The sequence below is a fragment of the Pristis pectinata genome, chromosome 2 (genome assembly GCF_009764475.1).
Source record: "Pristis pectinata isolate sPriPec2 chromosome 2, sPriPec2.1.pri, whole genome shotgun sequence".
Lineage (NCBI taxonomy): Eukaryota > Metazoa > Chordata > Chondrichthyes > Rhinopristiformes > Pristidae > Pristis > Pristis pectinata.
This window is the reverse complement of record NC_067406.1, coordinates 123,471,579-123,497,902: the sequence shown is the minus strand read 5'-3', so window position 1 is coordinate 123,497,902 and position 26,324 is coordinate 123,471,579. Positions and strand designations below refer to the sequence as shown.

At 39.7% G+C, this 26,324-nt stretch overlaps 1 protein-coding gene across 11 annotated transcripts in view; it reads left to right on the top strand.

Annotated features, from left to right (window-relative positions):
- Window positions 1–19,176, top strand: part of LOC127567504 (nocturnin-like) — a 463,180-nt gene extending 444,004 nt beyond the window's left edge. For 10 of the 11 annotated variants that reach the window (XM_052010472.1, XM_052010479.1, XM_052010477.1 and 7 more), the window contains 2 exons: window positions 14,951–15,226; window positions 16,622–19,176. In XM_052010472.1, coding sequence (XP_051866432.1) covers window positions 14,951–15,226; window positions 16,622–17,445 — 1,100 coding nt within the window. In that variant the 3' untranslated portion in view covers window positions 17,446–19,176. Of the gene's footprint in view, window positions 1–1,270; window positions 1,380–14,950; window positions 15,227–16,621 lie in introns of those variants that run through there. The other variant, XM_052010469.1, reaches the window with a different exon arrangement.
- The last annotated feature ends 7,148 nt before the right edge of the window (window positions 19,177–26,324 follow it).

Genomic DNA, 26,324 nt, shown 5'->3' with positions numbered 1-26,324 from the left:
ATTTTTCTAACTAGCTGTCCAGTCACTAAAGCACCCATCAACCTTCACCCTTTGCTTCCTACCACCAAATGAATTTTGGACTCGCTTACTAATTTCTCTTACTATTCTGATCAGTCGGTGCTGTTGGACTTTGTCATAAGCCTTGCTAAAATTTGTGGTAGGGACAACTAACACACTGCACTCATCAACCTATTATAGTGCAGAGTATAATAGTTGCTTTTGAAAAGTCAACTTTATCAGTAAGAAGTCAGTACCCAGTTTTGCTGGGAATGCCAAGTAACCGGGTGCTTGAAATGTAACCAACTGTTTTTATTTGATTGTTCTGTCATGAAAACTGTTTCACTTTTCTGAATTGGTTATTCAAAAGAACTATAATGAAAGTAATACAATGAAATAACATGGAACAAAACTGAAAAGGAACTAGCAGAATTAATGGAACATTTAGTTATGACGTCAATGAATGTGTGTCTGGCAGGACATCCTTTTGAGTGATGATGCATAGGTTTTCACTTCCCAGAAGAGATTTTAACTGGTCAAGTAGGTATTATCATAGTTTTAAAATCAATCCATAGCCTTATTTCATGCAGATCCAATTGAAATTCAAGTACTGATCTCTAAAGCAGAATTAAGCCGAAAAGTGTTCCTGTTCAAAATTCAGAGCTTCTCATTTGCCCATTAAGATTATAGGTCCACTTTTGAAAGCCTCAAAATGTATTGTTAAACCTGAAAACTAGGAGCTCTTGTGGGTATTTTTTTTTCAAAGTTAGTATTGGAAACTATGCACGTCAAATATGGGGTGCACAGTGATGCTGAAGATAGTGTAGCTGTCTTGCACCCCCAAGCAACCTGGGTTCAATTCTGACCTCTGGTGCTGTCTGGATGGAGTTTGCATGTCCTTCCTGCGTCTGCATGGGTTTCCTCCATGTGCTCTACGTTGCACACGTTTCCCAAAGACGTACCATTCAGTAAGTTAATTTGCTGCTACAGATTACCCTTGGTGTAAGTCGATCCTACAATAATCGGTGAAGTTGATGGGCATGTGCAAGGGAATAGACTACAGGGAAATAAGTGGGGATGGGGATTGCACTATGAGCCAGGATAGACTTGATGGGGTGAATGGCTTTCTATGTTATAAGGAAATCTGAAGATATCCCAGATATTATTGTTAATCCTGTAGTAATGAGTTATCTTTTTGCTGTCATCTGGAATGGTAATTAATTCTGGAAGCCTGACAGTGGGATCTGGTGCTGTGTTCTGTTTATATTTTTCAGTTTATTTCCATTGAGGGACGGATGTCCTGGTTAAAAATGACAACATCAACAGCCTACACAAAACAAGGTTGATGGCGTGCTACCTGGGAAATCCCAGGCAAACTGCAGGTAACTGATGTCCTGCAGAGCCTCAAATCTGCGATGCTCTCCATGTGCTCCAGCTCTAACTGTTTGAAGAGCTTGGCAGAGGGTCGGAGGCTGTTAGCGACTGATCAGCATCTTGTGTGCTGTAACAGTCGGTAATTACTGATTTACTTTTCCCCTCATTTTATCCCACTTCCCATGTGCTCTGGTTTGGATTTTGAGATCAGCTGGCCTGTTACAGTTGTTGCCTTCAATGTGACTGGAGTTTTCCTCGGTAACTGATTTTCCATTCTGCACCTCTGCTCTGCACTTGATACATTATTAATTTAGAGATGCCTAATATTTTAAAGGAATGGGAAAGAAAATGGAATCCCCTATTCAGTCAGTTTGAGCACTACTGTTTCTTCAGGGTTGCATCTCTGGTTGGAAGCATCTTTTTGAAGGTTTGACCACATGACTTGCAGCTCTGCGTTCCCTGCAGTTGGCTATTTTTACTATTGGTTTCACCTTAGCAGCTGTAATGTGAGAAGTCCATAATAAGTAAGCAGAACTGGAAATTGCAATTACAGAACAGGAGCACTTCAGCCCCCAACTCAAGCACTCTGTCCGGTGACTCCATCATAGAAACTCATTCCTGTATCTGTACAATAGCCATGTGTGGTGAAGCATCCTACAGTTAATGGTGTATAAATCTTCCTCCTCTGTCCCTCCTTTAGTTTGCTTTGGTCCTGGTTTCTACAGCTCCTGACTCTACAAATGTTGATGATGACCCTGTCTCCAACCTCTTTCTCCCATGGCTCATCTCTATCATTTCTGTCCTTTGCTCCAATTTCTCCCCACTGGTTACTTAGATTGTCCCACTTTAGGGACTTGGCTGAATGGGGTCTTGACTCTGTACCCCACTTTTGACCAGTGATGGTCAGGTGGTGCAATTGAGTGCTAGGATGTATGTGGGAAATCTAAAAAAAAATCTAATAATCTTTCATTGAATTCTTCAAGGTTTTTTTTCAGGGGCCAGGGGCATTACTATTAAGACTGGCATTTGCCCATCCTTGGAAAAGAACAACTTACTAGATACTTTCTGGGGGCATTTGTTGTGTGTCTGCAGTCACATGTGGGCCACAATAAGTAGAATGGATTTTAAGATTGAATAAAAGTTACTTTTCATTACTAGTCCTCATTTCTTTACTGCATGTCTGATGTTATAAATTCAAATACAACATTTTTCTTCAAAGGTACAATTTGAAGTTTGTGGTTGTTCCTGGTTTCAAGCTTGTATCCATCGTTATACAAGTTATTTGGGACTGCAGGTACCTGTGTGATTTTTGGCGGTAGGATCCGAGCACATGGTGTCAAAATGTCCAGGTATTATTGTATTTGTGAACCAGCCTGTTTTAGATGGTACAGTGGTGCCACATTTAGTGTTGCTGCCTCACAGCTCCAGGGACCTGGGTTTGATCCTGACCTTGGGTGCTGTCTGAGTTTGCACATTTTCTCAGTGAATGTGTGCATTTCCTCTGGGTGCTCCAGTCCCCTTCCATATCCAAAAGGGGAGATTGATGGCCATGTGTGAGAGAATAAGCTGCAGGTGCATGGGGGAAATGAAGAGAAGGGGAATGAGACTAATGGGATTGGTAAATCTGAAACAAAACAGAAAATGCTGCAAAAACTTGGCCATTCAGGCAGCGCAGGAAGTTCTGACAAAGGGTTGCAGACCCAAAACATTGACTTTCCACAGATGCTGCCTGACCTGAATTTTCCAACATTTTCTGTTTCTGTAATGGGGTTAGTACTTGGAATCGGCATGGACCCGAGTGTCATCTGACCTCCTATGTTGTTATAAGTATAAGGTAGGCTGATGATATTTGAACACCAACAACTATTTGGACAATTATTTAACCCACTGCACTGATTTAATAGCATATTAATATAGATCGACCAGTGCACAGGGTCATAGTCTGATGCAGGTCCTCTCTTGCTCAGGTGTAGCTTTTTGGCTCTGGTGATTGATTGTTTAGGCTCAACAGACATGTGCATCGCTTGCTTGGAATGCATTATTATGTTGGACTTCTCAACAGATTGGTACTGTCCATTTCAGTTGTGATGGATGCAAGACCTAATTTTTGCAATAGATGCAAGTAGTCACATTAATCAACTGGTACATGGACTTTGCTTCATGGGTGTGACACAGGTCTGTAATATGTCAAATATTTTCAGTTAAAACAACTTTCAAGTTTTGAACTGGTATTTTCCTGCCCTAGTTCGATGAAGGTGCAAGTTCCTGGTATGGAGATAAAATGAGAGCCATTGGAATCGAGCTGTGTTTTATTGTGTAGATATTGTGAGCGTATTTCTTTTATGAAATCTCAAAATGTGATGTTGCAATGTTGTAAAGGTAACTCTTCCAAAATGAATTTTGGAGATCTGTGACATGTGAGAAATATCCTGACATCTGAACTTTCCTCCTTTTCTGTGTTTGGCCCTGGGTGAAGATTTCCTATTCTTCAAAATATGAATGAAAGGCATGAAAGCCTTTCATGGCCTCAGGACATCCCAATTTTACAGCCAATGAAGTACTTGTTGAACTGTGATCACTGTTGTAATGTAGGAATGCTGGCCACCATTTTGCCACAACAAGACCCCACATATAACTGTAATAATGATCAGCTATTTGTGATAAAATCAGAGCCCAGCTTTTATTAAAACTAATGTTATTTCAGCATGATTACATTCATGTGCAGTGGAGCCAAATCTGGATATGGGTAAGCTTGCCTCAAATTGGTTTGTGTGAATGACTGTACAGGATGCTTTGCAAGCATTTAGTAAGGTCCATCCACCATGGCCTTCTGGAGCTCCTGGTTGCTAGCCATTTAAATTCCTCTCCGCATTCCCACACCAACAGTCTGTCCTTGTCCTCCTCCACTGCCAGGGTGAGGCTGAATGCAAACTAGGGGAATACATCCTCATACTCTGCCTGGGTAGCCGACGACCTTACGGCATGAACAGTGAATTCAGGTAACCTGCTGCCCCTCTGTCACTTTTCTCTTCCCTGATCTACACATTTCCTCCTACACCACCTCCCGAGCCCTCTTTCTTCCTGTTTCTTTCCCCTCCTCCACCCACTCCATCTGCCCACAATCCACTGGGTCTCCTCCCCCTACTGTTCCCATCTGTCCACCTCACCTCCCTAATTTGATACCATGCTCCTCCTTCCTTTACTATCAGATTCCATCATTTGTTGCCTCCATCTATCACCTCACAGCCTCAGTTGCTATTTCCACTCTTCCCTCCATCTGCCTATTGCCCTTCTTGGATCCACCTATTGCTTACCAGCTCTTGCCCCACCCCTTCCCTTCACCTCTTTATACTGGCTGTCCCCCCTCTATAACTCAGTCCAGGTGAAGGGTCTCAACCCAAAATGTCAACTGTCCATTTCCTTCCAGATGCTGTCTGACCCACTGAATTCCTCCAGAGGTTTGTTTTTTGAAAGCATTTTTCTTAGTGCCGGTGAGAATTCGTAATTGAACCTAGTGGTAGAGTTATATTGTTCAGTTGTTAGATTTTTTTTAATATCTGTGGTATTTTTGGAAACTATTTGAGAAAGAAACTGGAATTTAGTTACTACAGTTCTGCAGCACAAAAGAAAATAGTTTTTTGGATTACATTGAACATACTTGTACTACAAGATGGAAATCAGTTGCTCTGCTCACCCCAGGTGTGCTGGTGTTTTGACAGGGACCACACATTCCACTAACACCTGTAAAGTTGAAAACTTGTTCATTCAAGATTAAGTGAAATTTTATGATGTAATAACTCTTAATTACCACAAAACACAGTCTGTCTCTGAAAATGAATGTTTGCAAATATAAAGTGTCATTTATTTCATGTTGGAGATTTAAAGAAGTAAAAAAAAACTCACTTTTTCTGTCTCAATTCTATTTCATTTATTGTAACCAATTTGACCTTGGTTTACCTTACTTGTAGATCGTGGTTTGCTCTTTGTGCCTCAGTAAAGATTTTTCATTGTAACTGGTTAAGGAGACATGCCAATGGTTTTACTTTTGGCAAATACACATTTTTTAAATTTCTAATGTTTAGAATTTTCAGATAATAGTTTAGTTATCATAGCCTGGAGACTTGAATGATATATTAATAACAGTGCCTTGATTGAGGCAGGAGATGGCCAGCTTTGGTGTTGGGGAGTGGGGAAGGGAAGGAAAGGAAAGGAATGGCCTGTTTCCCAGAAGGAGATAAACTCTCAAAAAGATGCAAACTCTGACAAGGTAAGATTGATGTGGAGTCTGTAGCGAATGCCAACTCTAATTGACTCCACCTCCAGACCAAATGCTTGGAAGAGGGTCTTGTCATAATCAGCACCTTGTTTTAGTGGAAACAAGCATAAAATCTCATGCAAACATCCCTAATCCAGGCACTGGCACTTGTCGGATTATATGATCATCCAAGTGAAAGATTACAAGGATGTGACGGATATATTTTAACTGATGTTTGTGTTGATCTTCTAACCCATCTGGCTTTATGAAGCCCATTTGTTATTTAATCTGTTTTCATGCCCAGATTCTGGTGGTATTCTCCTATATCAGAGTTCGCATGCTGCAGGACTCTTGGTGAGTGGGGGGAGGGGCAAGGAGGGTAAGAGGGAGAAGGATGGGAAGGAATGATGGTCTTAACACGTCCTCTGGAGAACATCAGTGTTCTCATTTGTAAACACTCCTGTGTTCCATCATTGTCACATTCTACATAGCCCCATTCCTTTCCATTTATAATTTTTTTATTAGTTAGGGATAGTTTATCAATTGCCTTTTCAAATTCAATAAAGATAGTATTGGCTGTGTTTTCTTTATCAGTGCATTCAGTGCTTCCTCAAATGAGTGCTCAGTTGTGTCTAGTGTTGTTAGATTTTACTGATCTAATATATTCTGGTTACTCTTAAATAACCTAGGACTTCTGAGTGTTAATTTTGTCTCCTGTAATGGTCTCTGAAAGCTCACCCACCACTTAGGATATTTCAGTCTGCTTAACACTTTGCCTTTGAGCAGAGATGTTGGCAGTTCATAGAATTGTAGAAATTTGAAGTATAGGTGCATTTTCAGCACTTCATACCTGGATGGCCTTTGATCAGAACTGATAAGGTCTTTTTGTCCCTCAACCATATCTTGTGCTGCTGGACTTCAACTTCCATTGCAAAGAGTCTTTTCAACATTACTCAGTACTTCTAAATTCCTCTTGGCACTTTGGAAAGTATGCCCTCGAGTAGAGCTTTCAGTAACTTTTTTTTTAAGTACTGCTGTAACCGTAGTCATGTAACTTTTGCTGCTGTGGCATTACTCCTATCACGTTCTCACTATCATGCTTGTGTTCATGGTGCAACAGCTGGCTTGTACTGGTTGAATTTGGGGTGTGGCATGGATGAGGATAGAAGGCCCAGAGTGTTCAGGTATGCTCCATTCTTCAGTCTGTGGGTTATAATGTCTGCTCTTGTACTACAAAAATGTGTTTGCTTTTTCCACTAAACTATAGATGAGGATACCTCTGACATGGGAGTTGCTTCCTGTCACTTATCTTATGCTATCCTTGTTTGGAGCACTAAAATCTCTGCTCTAAACAAGACTCTCAAACTGGAGAAGTTTAGGGTTCAGGGTATTGGAATACTGTGACAGGATAAGTGTGAGCTGGTCTCAGTAAAATATTACTGCTGATTTTGATTTGTTCATCTGAAGATGAAGGTTTTCTCTTGACTGAAAAGTGGCAGAAAAATTAAAGGGGTCTTTGTATTGTACTGTTATCAGAGTGTAAATGTGGCTGATTATGCAGTGCAGGTAATAAGGTGCACCAGCAAAAAAGCTTTACATAGTGACTTTAAATTATAACTAAATGATAATCTTAAAATGTAACGATATGAGGCTTGGTGGTCACAGCCGGCTGATTTTGCAGCATAGGGATATCTCCAGTTTCCACATGTTTAGAAGTCTTGACACTAAATTGAGAGTAGAGGGCACTGAGTTCATGGTGGTAATGTTGTGCAGATTATTTAACTAACTCATTCAAATCATGCAGATCATTGTGTGGTAAACTGTTTCTTGGTATCCAATGAAGATGCTTAGCATTAGACATTCTTCTCGTGAGACCAATTATCATAGAGATGACTAAATGTTGATGCCTGGCTTAACTTCTTTGCAAAGCAGCTCTGACTTGAATGGTTTTGTTTTAGAATCTACTTTTAAAAATCAGAATGAATTGCATGTAAAAGTTAGATTCAATGTTTTTTCCACATGATGTTGCAAAATACTTTTGACAGGAAATTCTATTCGTGGTTACATTTAATTGCCTAATACACTCGTGCTACATTCAGTTGTATGCTAGTTTTCCATACATATATCTCATTTAATTCAAATAGCTGCTGTAATAAGACATTCAGAAATATAGCATACATGTTTATCATGTGAATGTGGATTGATTTGAAATTTATACATTCCACTTTAGCTGTGTATTGGTTCAGTACCTCTATGTAGTTCTATGGAAAACTGATCTCCCTCCACACTTAATATAGATGTGTGCCTACTGATCAGCTTGGATATGGTGAGTTAAATGACCTGCTTCCATGCTGTATGACTCTGACTTGTGCACAAGTACTAGACCAACTGATGTATGCTGTACTGACGAGGAACTGAGTTATTGCATAAGAATTACAAAGGTAAGTATAATTATAGAGAGTCATACAATTCTTTTGACTCATTTCATGGAATCCTATGATCAGTATCACTCCCATTATAGCAGCATGCAATTAGTTGAACAACTTAAATTTGGATGAGTAAGACAATGTGCTGTTAATGTGTAAATCAGGATCATAATGGATTTTTGTATTTGAAGAAACTCATGAATCCATTTGGCTTTGCTTGTTTAATTTCAGATAGACTAGAACTGGGTCTTTTCCCTCCCTTAGTATAATCTGGGTTATTTCTATGGTTGTTACACCTCAAAAGTCACAAAGTTGGGAGGGTGGTCATTGTTGAAAAAACTTTGGAGTAAGCATTTTGTGATTATTCCAGCAAGCTTTTATTAAGAGAAGTTTATGCAGTTTAGATCCAAATTCCATTTGCTATAATGGGGATTCTTTTCAAATAGACTCCATAAAAGGGCTTGCTGTCGGCTGAATGAAGATTGATGTAAAATAAATTGCTTGCCCTGAGTCCTGCCTTGTGTTCCACCTTCAACTCATCACCTCTAGCAGTGGTATCAATAATTGCTCTTAATTTCAGTCATAGATCCTTGATTTAGAATGTTTGACAAATTGAAAATGAGAGGTGGTTCTAGAATGGTGCAGTAATACTGTTACAAATATAATTTCATCGTATTACTTGTGAAAATGTTTTGTCTACAGGCAGTCCAGGGGTTATGTCAGGATTCAGTTCTTGGAAACTGTAAGGCGATTTCTCCATAAGTCAGAAAAGCTCATTTTCGATATTGTATTACTATATAGGCTGTCCCTGGGTTACGGACACCAGACCTATGGACGTATGTACACTTGAGTGAGCCTCCTTAATATTAAATTCAAGTCCAATAGACTTGCATAGATCCATTTCTACCAATGACAAAACTGGTTTCCTTTTTCTCACCTTTTACAAACTGTTCTTATCAGTCTTGTGTGCTTTTGATGCCATTCATCACAATACTGTGGAGTTATGGTTACCCTATCAAGTGATTTTTGTGTATTTTATGAATTGCGGACAAAATTGACTTGTGGACGTCCGTAAAAACGGAACCCATTCATTACCTGAGGACAGCCTGTGTATACACTTGCTATAATTTCATTCAATAATCCCCTAATTAATGGACTATATACTGTATCCTGTTATTAATGAATACTATTAAATGTTATTATTACTAGCTTGAAAATGCTTTAAGTTTATGGGAGAATTAATGTAAAGTCAAATTTCCATAAGTCAGGTCATTCATAACTCAGGGAGCACGTGTACTTCACCTCTCGTTGTCTTGGTGTAGCAGCCAGCATAATCAAAGACTCCATCCACCCGGGACATTCTCTCTTCTCTCCTCTTCCATCGGGTAGAAGATACAGGAGCCAGAAGGCACGTACCACCAGACTTAAGGACAGCTTCTACCCCACTGTGATAAGACTATTGGAACAGTTCCCTTATACAATGAGATGGACTCTGACCTCATGATCTACTTTGTTGTGACCTTGCACCTTATTGCACTGCACTTTCTCTGTAGCTGTGACACTTTACTCTGTACTGTTATTATTTTTACCTGTACTACATCAATGGACTCTATACTAAATCACTGTAACTGCACTGTGTAATGAATTGACCTGTACGATTGGTATGCAAGACAAGCTTTTCACTGTACCTCGGTACAAGTGACAATAATAAAGCAATACCAATACTTTTGGAAATACTGTATTTTGTTATATGGGGTAAATGGAATACGAAACTGGAGGAGCTGATGTTTTGTCCATCTAACTTGTTAAGGCAAAAAACGTGCAGAGCACAAAGTTTTTTTCACCTATTAGAGTGCCACGTGCTCTATGGGGAAGGGTGTAAAACTCAACTTACAAACCAAAGGTTTGGCAACATATTTTTGCACAATTCCAGAATACTTTAACTTCAACATTTCAGTGGGGGGTTGGGGGGGCAGTGGCGGGTGAATGAAAGAGGTTTGTTGCTTAAATAAGTTATGCATATTTCTTGATGCTTTAAGCATGCATTTCTGTAGGATATGAACATTGCTTTCACCAGCTCTAGACCCCATAGAGTACTGATTGCAGTAATGATGTATTTTTTACATGAAGGTATCAAAATAATGATGCCTGAAATACCTTGTGCTAATTTCATTGGGGTAGGTATTAATTTTCCAAATATATGCGCTTGTTTTAGTTAATAAAACTTGTTTAAATAGGTGATATGTTCAGTTAGCTGTTCTCCATCAGATTTAAAATGCATTTCATGGTTACAGAGGAATTCTGTTGTTGGCAGGTTGAAAATGTAGTGAAATTCACTTCAGGTCCCATGGTTGCAGTGCTGTATTCTTGCTAAGTTAGATTAAAGGAAATGGCATGAAATAAATGCATTACATCATCATTGTATTGGCTAAATGGAACAGAACTAATTTTGTTCACCCTGGTGAGGGTTGGGGAGCTGCAGTTGCGAAAGAAAGGGATAGAATTTAAAACTGGCAATGAAAGCCTTGATTTTGTTCATGCACTGAAATGAGAATAGAATTAGTGCTATGTAACGTAGCAGGCAATGAATAATTAATACACTAATAAATGTATCACTAAAGATGTTGGTCATGGAATAGGTATGCCTTAAATTGTCCTTATTGCTTGATTCAGTGTCCCTACCTTTCCTGCTACCATGTAATGACCTGTGCGTAATGTCCAAAACGTGCACTTTGTGCCCTAGAAATATTTACATACTGACTGTTTTTATTTTTTTTGTAGTGAGCGATCCAACGTTTGGGTCTCTGTTCTGCACAATGAATCACCACTAGATGGAGCAGCTCCACTGATTATGTCCTTGTACAGTTTGTCTTTGAAGCTAAATCTCTAATGTGGAGCCTTCCATCTTTGATCATTCTGTGTTTTTATTTCCTTTTGTTGTCAGACAGACCATCCAACCTGCTGTCTGTGCTGGTGCAGTTTGCACTTGGGCATTAACTGTATTCCTGAATGTTATTACTAAGTGAGGTGGGAGTGGTTGACAGGGCAAGGAAATGCTGTTCTCTGATATTACTGTTGCTTGAAGTGATTAAATCATATGATGAGCAATAAGCCTGGTGATTACATTTTTCAATATATATTTTCCTTTTCTGATTACTTGCATGGGGAGTGGCTTTCATTATGAAGCATTATTAACAGGGTCCAAGAATAGGTTGGCTTTCAATTACATGCAGTTGATAATCAAATGGTGGTAATGAAATTTATAGTTTAAATGAACAAATTCCCTTGCATCTGGATTTCTGGGTTATGTAATGTAAAGGCAAATTATTGTGCAGAATTTATACTGCATATTAGCACTCGGCAACCTCTGCCCAGAATTCCAAAACATGCTGATGGCAGTCTTGCAGGAAACAGTGTACTGGATCTGGAAAAATGCTGGTATTTCAACATTTGCTCTGCATATACCCAAATTTGCTCTGCATATACTACATCCCTTCTCTAGCAGGTCATGTAGGATCCAGAGACTGGTTCACCTTTGTGCTTTCCTTAATTGCCTTTCCCATGAAAGAGCTTCCTGTTCTTTGAGGGAGTACAGTGCTAGTTTAAAACAAAGTTATCAGGACCAAAACTAGGCTGGTTAGGCACAACTCTCGTACGTGTTTACATCTTCATTGGGATTTGGTATCAAAAAAGCTGTAGGTCAGAAGCTGTCAATTACAATCTATGTTCAATTTCAAAGCCAAATTCTAAGATTTTCATAGCTTAGAAATAATGTACCATTTAAATTTAAGGACATTAAGTTTTGTCACAAGTACAGCTAATACACAAAACAAAATGCCCAGAAAATAAAATCGTGGATACCTTTACAGTTGACAGTTTTATTAAAAAAAACACTCAATTGTTGGGTATTGAAGGATTCCGTATTTAGTTTTTGGTCAGTGTCAAATTAGCTGGTCATGGTTGTAGTAACAGAAGGAGTGTTATGAACCAGTAAATCCCCATCCATGCAAGAGAGTGGAATATTTGATAGACTATTTTGAACTATAGAAGTTTACAACAGAGTAGGAAGCTCTTCAGCTTGTCATTTCCTGTGTTACAAGACTAATCCAACACTCTTCAGTGCGTGAAAACGTTCCGTGAAAAGTTGAGGTTCCTGAAAGGGATACTGACATAATATTTGTAACCTGGTTTTCCTCCTGGTTACTGGTTGTTCCACCAACAGGAACTTTTCCTATTCTCTAGCTCCCTCATAATTTTATACTTATTAACTGAATGTCTGGCCTCCTGATAAAGAAAAACAACACCAGCTTAACCTGCCACCCCTTAAAAAAAAGACCAATTCGTCAGTTCCTCCTTCATCCTTTTTCCGATAATGTGGTGACAAGAACAGGTCAGAGAACTTTATTGGTGATCCGGTGACTTGTACAGTTGTAGCTTGACTCTTCTGCTCTTATCCTTACTGCCTGAACCAATAAAGGAAAGCATCTAGTCACCATGTGTTTATAGAAACTGTAGTCTTTCTGTAATCTTCCTGCCTAGATAACTTCAGTGATCTGAGGACCAGAACGTAGTGGTCCTTCTGTTCTAAGTTTCTCAATAAACGTACGTTTATTGTATATTTTCTTCCTCACCATCAAAAACATCTGTGAAATTTTAATCATACCTCTCTCACCTGATTGCACACACTAACATAAATGCACATAATAACAATTTAACCAGTCCCTCAATTTTTTTCCCCAATAACTTTCCCACACAGTTAGGCTGACTAACCTGTAATTACGCATTGTATTCCTTTCATCCTTTATAAACAATAGTATCATGTTGAAAGTCTTCCAGTCCTCCAACATTGTGCCTCTAACTATAAGAGGATCAGAAAATGATTACCTTCCCTAAAACCAACTCCAAATTGGTATTACATATTGGAGGGGGAAAAGAAAGTCAGGCTAACACTGGGTTACACCATTTCCAATTTTAGCCCAAATGATGTGTAGCTTCCACAATATTAATTTTGTTCCAATTTTTCTAGCAACATTAATGAGATTCTTTATAAAGGGCTTCTAGAAACACATATTCTTTATTGCATGGGTCATTTCAAAACATTCCTTTACATCCTTTATCAACATATACATTTCTGGATATTTATTAATAAGGCTTTGTATTAAGAACCTGTACCTATTTGTCAACACTTTATGCCAAGAATTACTGGATTGAGCTGCTTCCCATTCATGTGTGCTCAGACTTTAGCTGAGAATTAACTTTCAACATGAAAGCTAAGAGATTTAGCACTTAGTACAATAATGTCAAACTTGGTGCAGTTTCTCTGTGAAGGATTTATAATTATCATTGCAAAAATCTTGTAGGGGATTTGAACTTTGATGTTTTCATGTTACAGTCCAAATCTGTTGACCGTTCCTTGTTAACTTCAGGGAATCATTCATTGTGATAATCACATCACAGCTCAGTTCCACTACATTTTAGTAGAGCAGTCTGTCAGCGTAGCTCCCTGCAGAGATTGTAGTGAAGTGGGCTTTTCAATACTCCCACCTCCATTTTCAGAATTTGCCCCGTTTAGTGGAGATATTTTGACATTCTCTTGCTGATTTGGTGATAGTAAATGAGGTATTGCAACTGAATAGGATTAGCTGTGAGAAACCTATTAGACTAAATGTCTGTGTCTGAAAACACAGGATCTTACTCAGGCCCTCCAAGCTGCTCATGTGCTAAGTTGCTTTGTCTACCATGCATGTTTTAAGTAACTGAAAAATGAAGGGTTTGCCTTTTGGGATAAGGTCAGCAAACCATGAACCTTCCACAATGGATTACCCAAAGAAAGTATCCAAGCTCCTATCCCTTTCAAAACCTATGCAAACACTATGCCTGTAACAGTTGAGGAAGTTTGCCTACACTGCTGGGGTAGTTCTTCCACCACAAAAACCTTCAGGGACTTGGAGAACACTCCCGATGGTGGACCTAACTGCAGTGACTGAATTTCTCAAATTCCCTTGTGGGAGTTTAGTCAATAAGTACAGTACTTGGGTACGTTCACAGAATTGGGCTTAGTCCCTGAAGTGGAAAATAGTTCTGAAACGAGAACTGATTCTCTGCAGTGCTTATTTCCTTTCCCCCTTATCCCCTGTTCCAAGTATGGGGACACTGCAGTTTCTGAAGATAACTGGGGTACCAATGTGAATGGTGGATTTCACTGCATTGTTTCAGTACAGTGCTACAATACATAAATGAATCGTAGCCTAATGCAATTATTATCTTAGTTAAAGACAATGTTGAGATTTAAGGCAGTCATATTGACCCCACTCATGTGGTTTGCTAAACAGGAGAAGCAAAATGTAGTGCTGTCTTTATGTTTGAGGCAGCTCCTTGAGTGAGTTATTTCCTCCAGGGACAATTGTTACATTTCAAGCAGAGAAAATGCCAGAATAGCAACAGTTGAACAGCTGTTAGGTCATTGCTACGGTTGACCTTGGTGTCCATTGGCAAGGGGAAAGGAAACTCATCCACTTGTGTTCTTCCCTGTACATGTGATGTTGAATAATGATATAATCTGCTTTGTCTGTGGAACCCATCTAAACTCATAGCCCTAGCATATTAAAAATACCTACCTAGTTGAGGTGAGCTGCCAACAAGTGTCAGTATCTTCAGCAGAGGAAACTCCTCTCGACGCTGATATGATTTGGTCTCTTGAAACCCAAAAGTAAATGCAAAATTTATAAAGGCATAAAAAGTGCAAGTAATAGTAGCCCATAAGGTCCCTTGGACCTGGGTGTGCTGGACAATAAGATCATAGTCGTACAAAATATTAAACTGTATTCTATATATAAGGTATAAGAGATTGGGTGCTTCAGGTATATAACATTGTCATTTTTCTTTCCTCCTCCCTTAGTGTGCTCCATGGGAACCAGTGCCACCAGATTGTACAGTACTCTGGCTCCAACTATAACTGATAATGGTATTCCACAGTCACAGGAGGAGTATGTTGTAGAGACGGGCTTGGAACCAGTCGATCCAACAGACCCAAATGACCTCCTCAAAGAATGTCAGAGGGTCCTTGAAAACCGACCACCCAGACTTCAGCGGGATTTTCTCCATCTAAAGAAAAGTAAAAATGCTGGTGACTGTCGTCCGATCAAAGTCCTTCAATGGAACATTCTAGCACAAGGTCTGTCCTGTAGGAAGCAATTTGAAAATGGTGGTTTTCTGATCTCTTTTTTGCCTGATCTCCACATGAATTTTTCAGCAGGGTGATCAAGAATGTGAACTCTAGTTGTTTAATTTCCTTCACCCAGGGATGCTGAGGCAACTGGTTGGTAGTACACTATACATGGACTGGAAGTACAGATGATCTTTTTTGCTCTTCCCCTATCCTCTCACCAAATGATTGATTCTTTAAGGACAGCTCAACCTCTGAAATCTCGCCCACTGGGCCATTCTTCATGCCTAAGCCTACAAAATGAACACCATAAGGCTATTTCATATGAAGGTGCTAAAGCTGAGTCTGATCTTAACTTTACTGCAATGTCTACGAGCTGCTGATTTTCACTCCTTTCTCTCTTTCTTTTCCTCCCACAATAGTAAAGTTGTGGGCTATTGCATAATACTTTGCAACATTTGTAAAATATCAACTGCTGTTTAACCATTTCTGACTTCTGACCATACTGTGCATCATTTTATAAAAATATTTGCATTAAAAATTGAATCAAGCCTTTTCTAGTCAGCTGTAGATCTTCTACTGCATTGGTGTGTGGGTGGGAGCAGGAGCACAGACATTCCTATCATTAGTTGCAGCAACATTACAAATGAGCCATGCTCCATGTCTTTGCCGGATGTCCATAGCTTGCCCTAAAATTAATGAATCACTGTTAGTGGAAAGCATCCACCTTGTTGTATTATTAGTTGACCCATCAGCAGAGGCTTGCTGGTGAGTTTCAAAAAGAGCAGTGCTGACCTGAATCTCTGCTTGTTTCTGCTCTGCAGTGACAATATTAAAAAAAAAATGCAGGAATGCCCAAATGATGTGGATAAAAAAGGCACACGCTCCATCTTTGCTGTGGTACTTAAAATGTGATTTTTAAATGAGTGTTGTTAGATTTTAACTGGTTGTAATTCAAACATAAATCTAATTTAAGCCTAAACCATGACAGCCATTAGGCACTTTAACTATTCCAGTGAAATAACCAGGACTATTGACTGGAGATCAATACTCCGCATATTGCACACAAATTTTAAAAAGTGCATGAAGGGTTTCAGTTCATTAGAATACCCTGCTTGAGCCACTATCTGGGTAAAATGCCCCTTTTGTTAAATACAATGTCTTTTTTTCAAATGTTGTACCAGTCAATTCATTGCCTTTTGCTGTGGCCCTGATACTTTATTGTTGTCCTGCCTCAAAGGCCTACCTATGTTTACAACATTTTGGCAGCACTTTGCCCCAAATACAAATTGTATATGTATGCTATTTTTTCTTCCTATGCTGTCCTTGATGTTCATTAAATGAAATGTGTTCTTTACATTTCATTGATATATTTTGATTTAACTTCTTCTAATTCTGCTGCAGCTCTTGGAGAATGGAAGGATAACTTCATCAAATGTCCAAGAGAAGCTTTGAACTGGTCAGAGCGTAAATACCTTATCCTAGAGGAGATTCTGACCTACCGTCCAGATATCCTGTGTCTGCAAGAAGTGGATCATTACTTTGACACCTTCCAGCCTGTTCTCAGTGGGTTAGGCTATCATTCGACCTTCTTTCCTAAACCATCATCTCCTTGTTTGGATGTAGAACATAACAACGGACCAGATGGATGTGCTTTGTTTTTTCTTCGAGAGAGGTTTGAATTGATTGACAGTGTCACGTTAAGACTGGTGGCCAAGATGTTGCAGACCAATCAAGTGGCCATTGTACAAACCCTCCGGTGTATTGAAACCGGCAGAATGTTTTGTGTTGCGGTTACACACCTGAAAGCCTGCAGCGGCTGGGAGCGATTCCGTTCATCACAGGGCTGTGACCTGCTTCAGAACTTGGAAAACATAACAGGGACTGGTATTCCCCTTATTGTGTGCGGAGACTTTAATGCAGAGCCCACTGAGGATGTTTACAAACAATTTACAAAGTCCAGTCTCAATCTCAACAGTGCCTATAAACTGTTGAGTGAGGATGGGCAATCAGAACCTCCCTTCACCACATGGAAAATACGACCCTCTGGTGAGAGCTGCCATACATTGGATTACATTTGGTATTCCCAGCATGCATTTGCTGTGAATAGATTACTCAATTTGCCCACAGAGGAACAGATCGGCCCTAATCGGTTACCATCATTTCATTACCCTTCTGATCATTTGTCACTTGTTTGTGAATTTAGCTTTCTTGATCAACTTGATTGATGACTCATTTCAACCTGTTGCTGGAAGTGATATTAAAGTTTAATCAGTTGATTAGTTGAGTCTTTCACCTCGCCCACCATTCACATCCACACCCTCATTTAATCATTGATTTTGCAGTATTAAGAATTCCAACAGATGCCCTTTTCAGATTAGGATTTAAATGAGAATACCACACTCTCAGGTGCAACCAGTTACAAACCCTGATTAAAGTACCAGTAAAGTTCCATTTCTTTAAAGCAATTACATTACTCTTGGTGTTAAATTTGTCTTAATTTATAGTCCGTAATCCTTGGTTAGCATTTTGGTTGTGCAAAATAAAAATGGCTAGCTTTGCTGCTTTACACAATTATTACGGCTTAACTGCAGTTCTTCCCTTCCTCTGTTGCTGCCTGTGTGGAGTTTGCACATTCTTCCTGTGACTGAGTGGGTTTCCTTCTGGGTGCTCTTGTTCCCCCCACCCCCAACAGACCAGAGACATGCAGGTTGATAGGATAATTGGCCACTAAGTGTGTGGTAGAATCTGGGAAGAATAAACAAAGGAATTATTATAGGGTTAGTACAAATGGTCAGCGTGGATTGAAGGGCCTGTTTCCCTGCTGAATAAATGCGAATTCTATGTGCATGGTAACAGCACACTGTCACTTGCTGCAAATCTGATTTGTTTTCCCATTTCCCTATCATCTGCTTTTTGAGTTAAGGGTGGTTTATTGAGGTTATTGGAATTCAGTGTAGATATACACTACCCCTGTAGTCAGCAGTCAAGGAAAGTTCTTAACAGGAAAGGTTTTTTTTGTTAACCTTGTTCCTGAGCTGAAAGGTCGTTCAACCCAATGTGGCAAGCCTTTTTTAAAAATAAACAGGTTCAATGTCTGTGCTAAAATAGTGAGTATGGGAATTTTATTTCTTTGCTGGTACTGCCAATAGTGATATTTGGACTTGTGTGGTGGCAGTCTACTGGAAATACTTGAAACATCTGAACTGGATACAGGAAATAACTATGTTGCAGATATTCAGTCCTAACTTACTAAATCCAATAATATAAAATGTTGACCACTATTATACAATAGGCTGAAGGTTTCCCTTGTGTACTTTTTCACAAACTCTGTGCACTTCAAGATAAGGTCTGGTGTCTTAAGCACAAAGAACTTCATTTATTTTTTTAATAAATCTTAATTTTAGTGTTGTTCTGAACCCAATAAATTTTAATTGTCTAACCAGTGTTTTGTGTGTTGTGAAAGGTGTAAATGATCATTTGCTGCATTGTACAGCCAGGTATTTTGTTCTGTTTTTACCATTATGGTCAAAGTTATTTAATGCTCCAGTTGTGTCACAAAATGGAATGTATAATATTGCACCATTTTAGGATCTTTGAATTACAGTATTCAGGGATAAGTCATAAGTCTGTTTGAAAATCTACTGCACTCCAGGCTAAATTACAGTGAATACATAAAGATAATTTATTTTAACTTAAATGCAGGTATTTATTTTTGTTGTCAGTGCCAATAATTATGTATAGGTATGCGTGAAGGAAGTTTAAAAATGCCAATCTGGAACTTGTAATCATGTAGTTGGCTTCTTTCAAACATACTATGCACAGAAACCAATCAATCAAATTTTACGTTGTCAGGCTCAATAATAAGACCTAAACGCTTTAGCTTTGAGCTGGTAACTAATCAAAGGCTTGTAATTCCAAATTGTTATGAAATAAATCCAAACTCTGCTATTAATGAATTTGATGTTTTTGAGTTTCTTGTTCTTAAAATGACTTCATTGTACTCAATAGCACTGGTGGTGCATTAATACTGAGTGCTCTGGGTCCCTCATTGTTTTTAACAATCAGTATATACAAGGAAAGAGAGCAATCAATCAGGTCAGTTTTCAGTGATTGATTGGCTGATTTTTTTTTCCCTGCAAGTTTGACTCCCTGCCAGTGATGGGAGGAACCTGATAGAAATTAGAAGCCCGTGGTAGATAGAATAGTATAAAAGTTGAAACAAGACAGAACTCATGGGAGGATTGAAAGCTTGTGGGGTAAATGGAATTGTCATTTAGTATTTTTTGATCTTGACTTCCAAGCTGCAGTAGTAATCAGAACAGAGACTAATCACATGGAGACATAAAAGAGACTGCAGATGCTGTAATCTGGAGCAACTCTGGGTCGAGCAGCACCTGTGGGAGGAAAGAAACTGTCAACGTTACAGGTTGAAACCTCAACCCAAACCATCAACAGTTTCTTTCCTCCCACAGATGCTGCTGAACCTGCTGAGTTCCTCCAGCAGATTGAGCTCTATGATCACGTGGATAGCCTCCATTTTCTCAAATGAGACACTCAAAATGGATGTCTGCCCCCATACATGCAATCATCAGCATAACCTGTAATCTCAGCCCAGCATATCCCTCATTTTACCAAACCAGGACCTCGAGATTGGGTCAGTGAGATTTGAAGAGCATGCTGGGAGCAGGATTAGACATGCCTAAAATTGAGACAACATGGCCTAAACAGCATGCAAAAGCCAGCTAAGTTAACTTGCAACCTATAGATCAAAGCTCTACAATCATGAATGGTGATAGAGAGTTAAACAGCCTACAGGAGTTAGAGGTATTAAGAACATCTCCATCCTCAAATGGTGAAGCCTAACCTTCAAATACTAAAGACAAGGCAAAAGCATTTAAAACCTCTGAATTCAGCCAGAAGTGCAGAATGTATGATCCATCTCTGCTTCCTCCTAAGTTCTGCACCAAGATAGAAACCACTCTTGAGCTAATCTAATTAACTCCACACCACATCATCCAAGGGGTAAGAGCACTGAATACAGTGAAGGCAAAGGAACTGGACAATATGTTGTAGATTTGCAGATCAGAACTAGCAGTGCCTCAGGCCAAACTGTTTGTGTGATTACAACACACTATGCAAAACTGTCCAATATATATTAACAAAAAGCAAGACAAAACCAATCAACCTAATCCTAATCTCAAAATGAATGACAAGTGTCAACACTTGTCATTAACTGCCATTTATTCTTTACCAGGACAACTCAAATCCAGCCCTCACTACACTCATGGTCTAAACATGGACCAAAAAAAGTTAAATTCCAGGGATGAGGTCAGACTGACCATTCTTAACAAAATAGCACCATATGACTAAGGGTGGCATCAAGGAGTCGAGGTAAAATTACACCAATGAGCAAAGGGAAAAACTGGCAATGGAGTTATGGAGACACAAGAGCCTGCAGATGCTGTAATCTAGAGCTAAATACAGGTGCTGAAAGAATTCAGCAGCTCAGGCAGCAAAGGAGGAGGGAGCAAAGAGATGGTCGATGTCTTGGGTTGAGACCCTGCAGCCCCTGCCTCATCCCTCCCTCTCACGTCTTTATACTGGCCATCTCCCCTCTACACTCAGTCCTGATGTGGGGTCTTGACTCAAAACGTCAACCATCCCTCGGCCTCCACAGATGCTGCCTGACCCAGCTGGAATTATGTGTTGCATTGAGGAAGACAATTGTAGTTGGAGGAGATCAATTATCCCAGCCCCAGTACAGAACTCAGAGTTGTGTTTAAAGATCCAACTACTTGACAATTCCTTCATCAATGATCTTCCAAAAAAAAGGGACATTCATCAATATTCAATTCTATTCACAACTCCTCAGCATGGATAAGTGGCAAGTATCTTTCATGCCACAAGTGCCTGACAATAACCCTCTACTATCACCGAGCCCTCCACCGTAAACACCCTGGAGGTTACTATTAACCAGAAACTCAACCAGGTAAATACTGTGACTTCAAAAGTAGTCAGACTGAGTATTCTTTGGTGAGTGACTCACCTCCTGTCACCCTGTACCGCCATCTGCAAGGCACGAGCTAGGAAGATGATGTAATTCTCTCCCATTTACCTGGATGCATGCAACTCCCAACATCATGCGAGCAACTCAACATCATCTTGGACTAAGTAGCCTGCTTGGTTGGCACACCAACCACCAATGCTGCACCGTGCACCACGCGCACCAACTGCAAAAGGCACTGCAGGTAGTCAATTAGGCCTCTTCAACAGCACCTCCAAACATACAACCTCTAATACAAAGAGAGCAACAGGTGCAGGGAACTACCATTACTTGCAGTTTCCTCTCCAACTTGTGTACCATCCACATTTGGAAGTACTGTGCCACTGGGTCCAAATCCTGGATCTTATATTAAGGATAGGCAATAAACAACATCCTTGCCAATAACACCCTCCTCCTCAGAAAAGAGAGGGAGGGGGAGAGATTGAGTCAAATAAAATAAAATAAAATAGCACAGTTAGAGATTAAACACCTCTACAGGTGAACATTTGAAAAAACGATGATTTAACATTAGCCCTGAATCTTTGCAGGGACAACAACAAATTCCTAGGACACACAAGAAATCCAGAGTATAATATGTAAGCAAATAGTTCCATTCAATTTAGATTGGATGAGTTTGGTCAAAATTTTGTGCACTATCTTTTTATCAATCATAAAACATATTCTACTTATGATATTTCCCTTCACTCTCTGCCCAGCTTGGAAGATATCCACATTCGGTAACTTTCATTATCGTTGATCAATGTATCTGTTCCAACTATTATTTTTAAGTTTGATTAAAATTCTTTTTATCCCCCTGCACTTATGAAGCTATTTGTTGATGGTACAGTTAATTTCCATTTTGATGTCTTTTCCATACTGAAATAAAGATTATTACATACAGAAAGGAATGTACTATGATGTACTTGGATTTTCAGAAAGCCTTTGATAAAGTAACACATAAAATTAAAGCATATTCTATTGGCATACATCGAAAATTGCTGGACAGACAGGAATAATTTTGTCTTTTTCAGTGCACGAGTGGTAACTAGTGGTGTAACACAGGAATTGATGCTTAGGCCTCAGTAGCTTGTACTAAACATCAATCATTTGGATGAGGGGAAAACGTAATATTTCTCTGTTTGCCAATGACACTGGGTGGGATTGTGAATTACAAGGAATATGCAACAAGACTTAAAGGTGACGGACAATGAAGCAAATGGACAAAAATGTGGCAGCTGCAGCATACAGGCAACCCCTACGTTACAGCTGTTTGGGTAATGGAAATTCACCCTTAAGGAATCCACAAATTACTACCCAAAAATTAGAGAGATGGAATAAAATTCACTTGCTAAATTTATGTGAATAAATGCAACTTTTATTTTTTTTCTAACTTGCGTTTCTTGACATATGCGCAGATGATGTGGCTTCACGTTAAGGAAAATTGCCATATAGACCATTTTCTAGGAATCTGGGGTGCGAGGTTCCTGGAAAATGGTTGCCTGTAATGTGGTTAAATGTGAAGTTATCCTCCTGAGGATGGAAAGCAGAAAAGTAGCATATTATTTAAATGGTGTCAGATTGGGAAGTGCTGATGGATAAAGAGACTTGAGTATTCTTGTAGACTAGTCACTGAAAGCAAACAGGCTGATGTAGCAAGCTGTTAAGGCAGCAAAAGTATGTTAATCTTTATAGCAAGAGAAGTTGAGAATAAGGGCAAGGATGTCTTGCTACAATTATATGGGGCCTTGGTGGGACTACACCTGGAGTATTAAGAAAGGATATACAGTGGCATGCAAAAGTTTGGGCACCCCTGGTCAAAATTTCTGTTACTGTGAATAGTTAAGTGAGTAGAAGATGAACTGATCTCCAAAAGTCATAAAAGTTAAAGATGAAACATTCTTTTCAACATTTTAAGCAATTATTTCTGTTCTGTACAATTTTAGAGTGAAAAAAGGAAAGGAGCACCATGCAAAAGCTTGGGCACCCCAAGAGATTTGAGCTCTCAGATAACCTTTACCTAGGTTTCAGACCTTCTTTAGCTTGTTAGGGCTATGGCTTGTTCACAGTTCATCATTAGGAAAGGCCAGGTGATGCAAATTTCAAAGCTTTATAAATACTCTGACTCCTCAAACCTTGTCCCAACAATCAGCAGCCATGGGCTCCTCTAAGCAGCTGCCTAGCACTCTGAAAATTAAAATAATGATGCCCACAAAGCAGGAGAAGGCTATAAGAAGATAACAAAGCATTTTCAGGTGGTCGTTTCCTCAGTTCCTAATGTAATTAAGAAATGGCAGTTAACAAGAAGGGTGGAGGTCAAGTTGAGGTCTGGAAGACCAAAACTTACCGAGAGAACTGCTCGTAGGATTGCTAGAAAGGCAAATCAAAACCCCCGTTTGACTGCAGAAGACCTTCAGGAAGATTTAGCAGACTCTGGAGTGTTCTACTGTGCAGCGACACCTGCACAAATATGACCTTCATGGAAGAGTCATCAGAAGAAAACCTTTCCTGTGTCACCACCACAAAATTCAGCGTCAGAAACATCTAAACAAGCCTGATGCATTTTGGAAACAAGTCCTGTGGACCGATGAGAAGCTAAAATAGAACTCATTGGCCGCAATGAGCAAAGGTATGTTTGGAGAAAAAAGGGTGCAGAATTTCATGAAAAGAACACCTCTCCAACTGTTAAGCACGGGGGTGGATTGATCATGCTTTGGGCTTGTGTTGCAGCTAGTGGCACGGGGAACATTTCACTGGTAGAGGGACAAATAAATTCAATTAAATACCAGCAAATTCTGGAAGCAAACATCACACCATTTGCAAAAAAGCTGCAGCTTAAAAGAGGATGGCTTCTACAACAGGATAACGATCCTAAACACACCTCAAAATCCACAATGGACTACCTCAAGAGGCACAAGCTGAAGGTTTCTCCATGGCCCTCGCAGTCCCCCGACCTAAACATCACTGAAAATCTGTGGATAGATCTCAAAAGAGCAGTGCATGCAAGACGGCCCAAGAATCTCACAGAACTAGAAGCCTTTTGCAAGGAAGAATGGGTGAAAATCCCCCAAACAAGAATTGAAAGACTCTTAGCTGGCTGCAGGAAGCGTTTACAAGCTGTGATACTTACCAAAGGGGGTGTTACTAAGTACTGACCGTGCAGAGAGCCCAAACTTTTGCTTTGGGCCCTTTTCCTTTTTTGTTATTTTGAAACTGTAAAAGACGGAAATAAAAAAGTAATCTTGCTTAAAATATTAAAGAAATGTGTCATCTTTAACTTTATGCTTTTTGGAAATCAGGTCATCTTTTACTCGCTTAGCTATTCACAGTAACAGAAATTTTGACCAGGGGTGCCCAAACTTTTGCATGCCACTGTATTTGCCCTAGAGGGAGGGTAACAAAAGTTCACCATGGCATGGCAAGACTACCGTAGGAGAGATTAGCCAATGCAAACAGTGTTGTTGTCTTGATGCTGACAAGAATGAGAAAGGGTCTCAGTGAAACTTAATTCTGACAGGCTAAACAGACGCATGTAGAAAGGATGTTTTCCCCCAGGTGGGATGTCCAGACAAGGAGTCACAGTTAAGGTTACTGGGCAGATTTAGGACTTAAAATGAGAAATACCTTCACTCAGAGGGCAGTGAACCTGTGGAATTCACTATCAGCAGACTGTAGCGGCCAAGTCACTGATAAGGAGGTGGACAAATTGAAGATATAGGGAGGGAGCAAGAACATGGTATTAAGATAATATGATCATGGATGATCATCTAAGTGGCAGAGCAGACTCAAGGAGCAGAATGGGCTACTCCTCTTGTGCACTGTGTAACCAGGGGCTGATAAAACATTGAAAAATGCAGCAAAATTGAGAGGCAATTACTTAGTGGTATCTCCCTCCCTGTCACTACTGATACCATGGGCAAATATCGGCAGAAGCTTTCTCTCTATTTTCCCTTCAGTACTTACCTGCTGAAGGCCTCCATCTTCAAACCTCATCCTGTGCCCCATTGACACATCATGAGAAATCCCTCAGGGCTCTTACCTTAAATGCTTAGGAAGTGTTGAGATCAAATGATTGGAAGTCGGAAATTCATCCCCGAGTGTGAATCATCCAATAAATTTTTTTTAATGTATTTTTAAACTCTTGCACTGGATATAATGATAGATGGAACTACTAATCATAGCTGGAAAACAATGCAAAATATGTATAGCAAGTATAGAGAAAATTTACAGGACTGTTACATGCGTTTTTCATGGGTAGCTTTCTCAACTGAATCAAGTCTCAATTTAAAGACGAGCATAGAAGTCTAGGCCGACAATCCACTGTAGCACCAAGAGTGATGCACTGGCAGAGATGCCACCTTTTGGGCAAAACATTAAACTGCATTCCCATCAATTCTCAGAACAAGGACTCTAGGTTTACTAGGGGAGCAATCCCTGATAAGTCATCCCTCTATTTACGTTCTACAACAGATTAATAGCAGCTTGCTATGTTCAAATTAGCTGCCGTGTGTGCTATAACACTATACAAACTATTTCCTTAGTTGTATAAGCACTCTGGAACATTCTGAAAAGCAGGTGGAAATCTGGCTTTTTAGCTCTGCACCAGCACACCATTCTGGATCGTCGCATTTGTCTTCAGATTCCCCAAAATACATCCTTTGCTCCAATTTAGAATAACTTTCATTTTCCCACCATAAGTTCAGCTGTGCCTCCAGCAATGCTACCATTTTAAAATGTTTTGTACAGAGATACCATGAGGCCTGCAAACTTTCAGGACAACTGGACTAATCAAGAAAATTGTAGTTTCATTATTAATGTCCAGTTCACCCTATTTTGATGTCCCAGTAAAACACTGATATTTAAACTACTGTTGAACCACCTCATCTGCAACCTCTCGGAGTTGAGGAGGATCCATCTCGTAACTTTTTTTCAAAAAAAGGTATTTGGGGAGTCAGATTCCTGCAGCACGGACAGGTTGGAAGGCAGTACAGCTGCTCTTAGAAGCCAGGGTTAGTCCACAATTGCTACGAGTCCTTTCTGCTACTTATCTATAATCAGGACAAG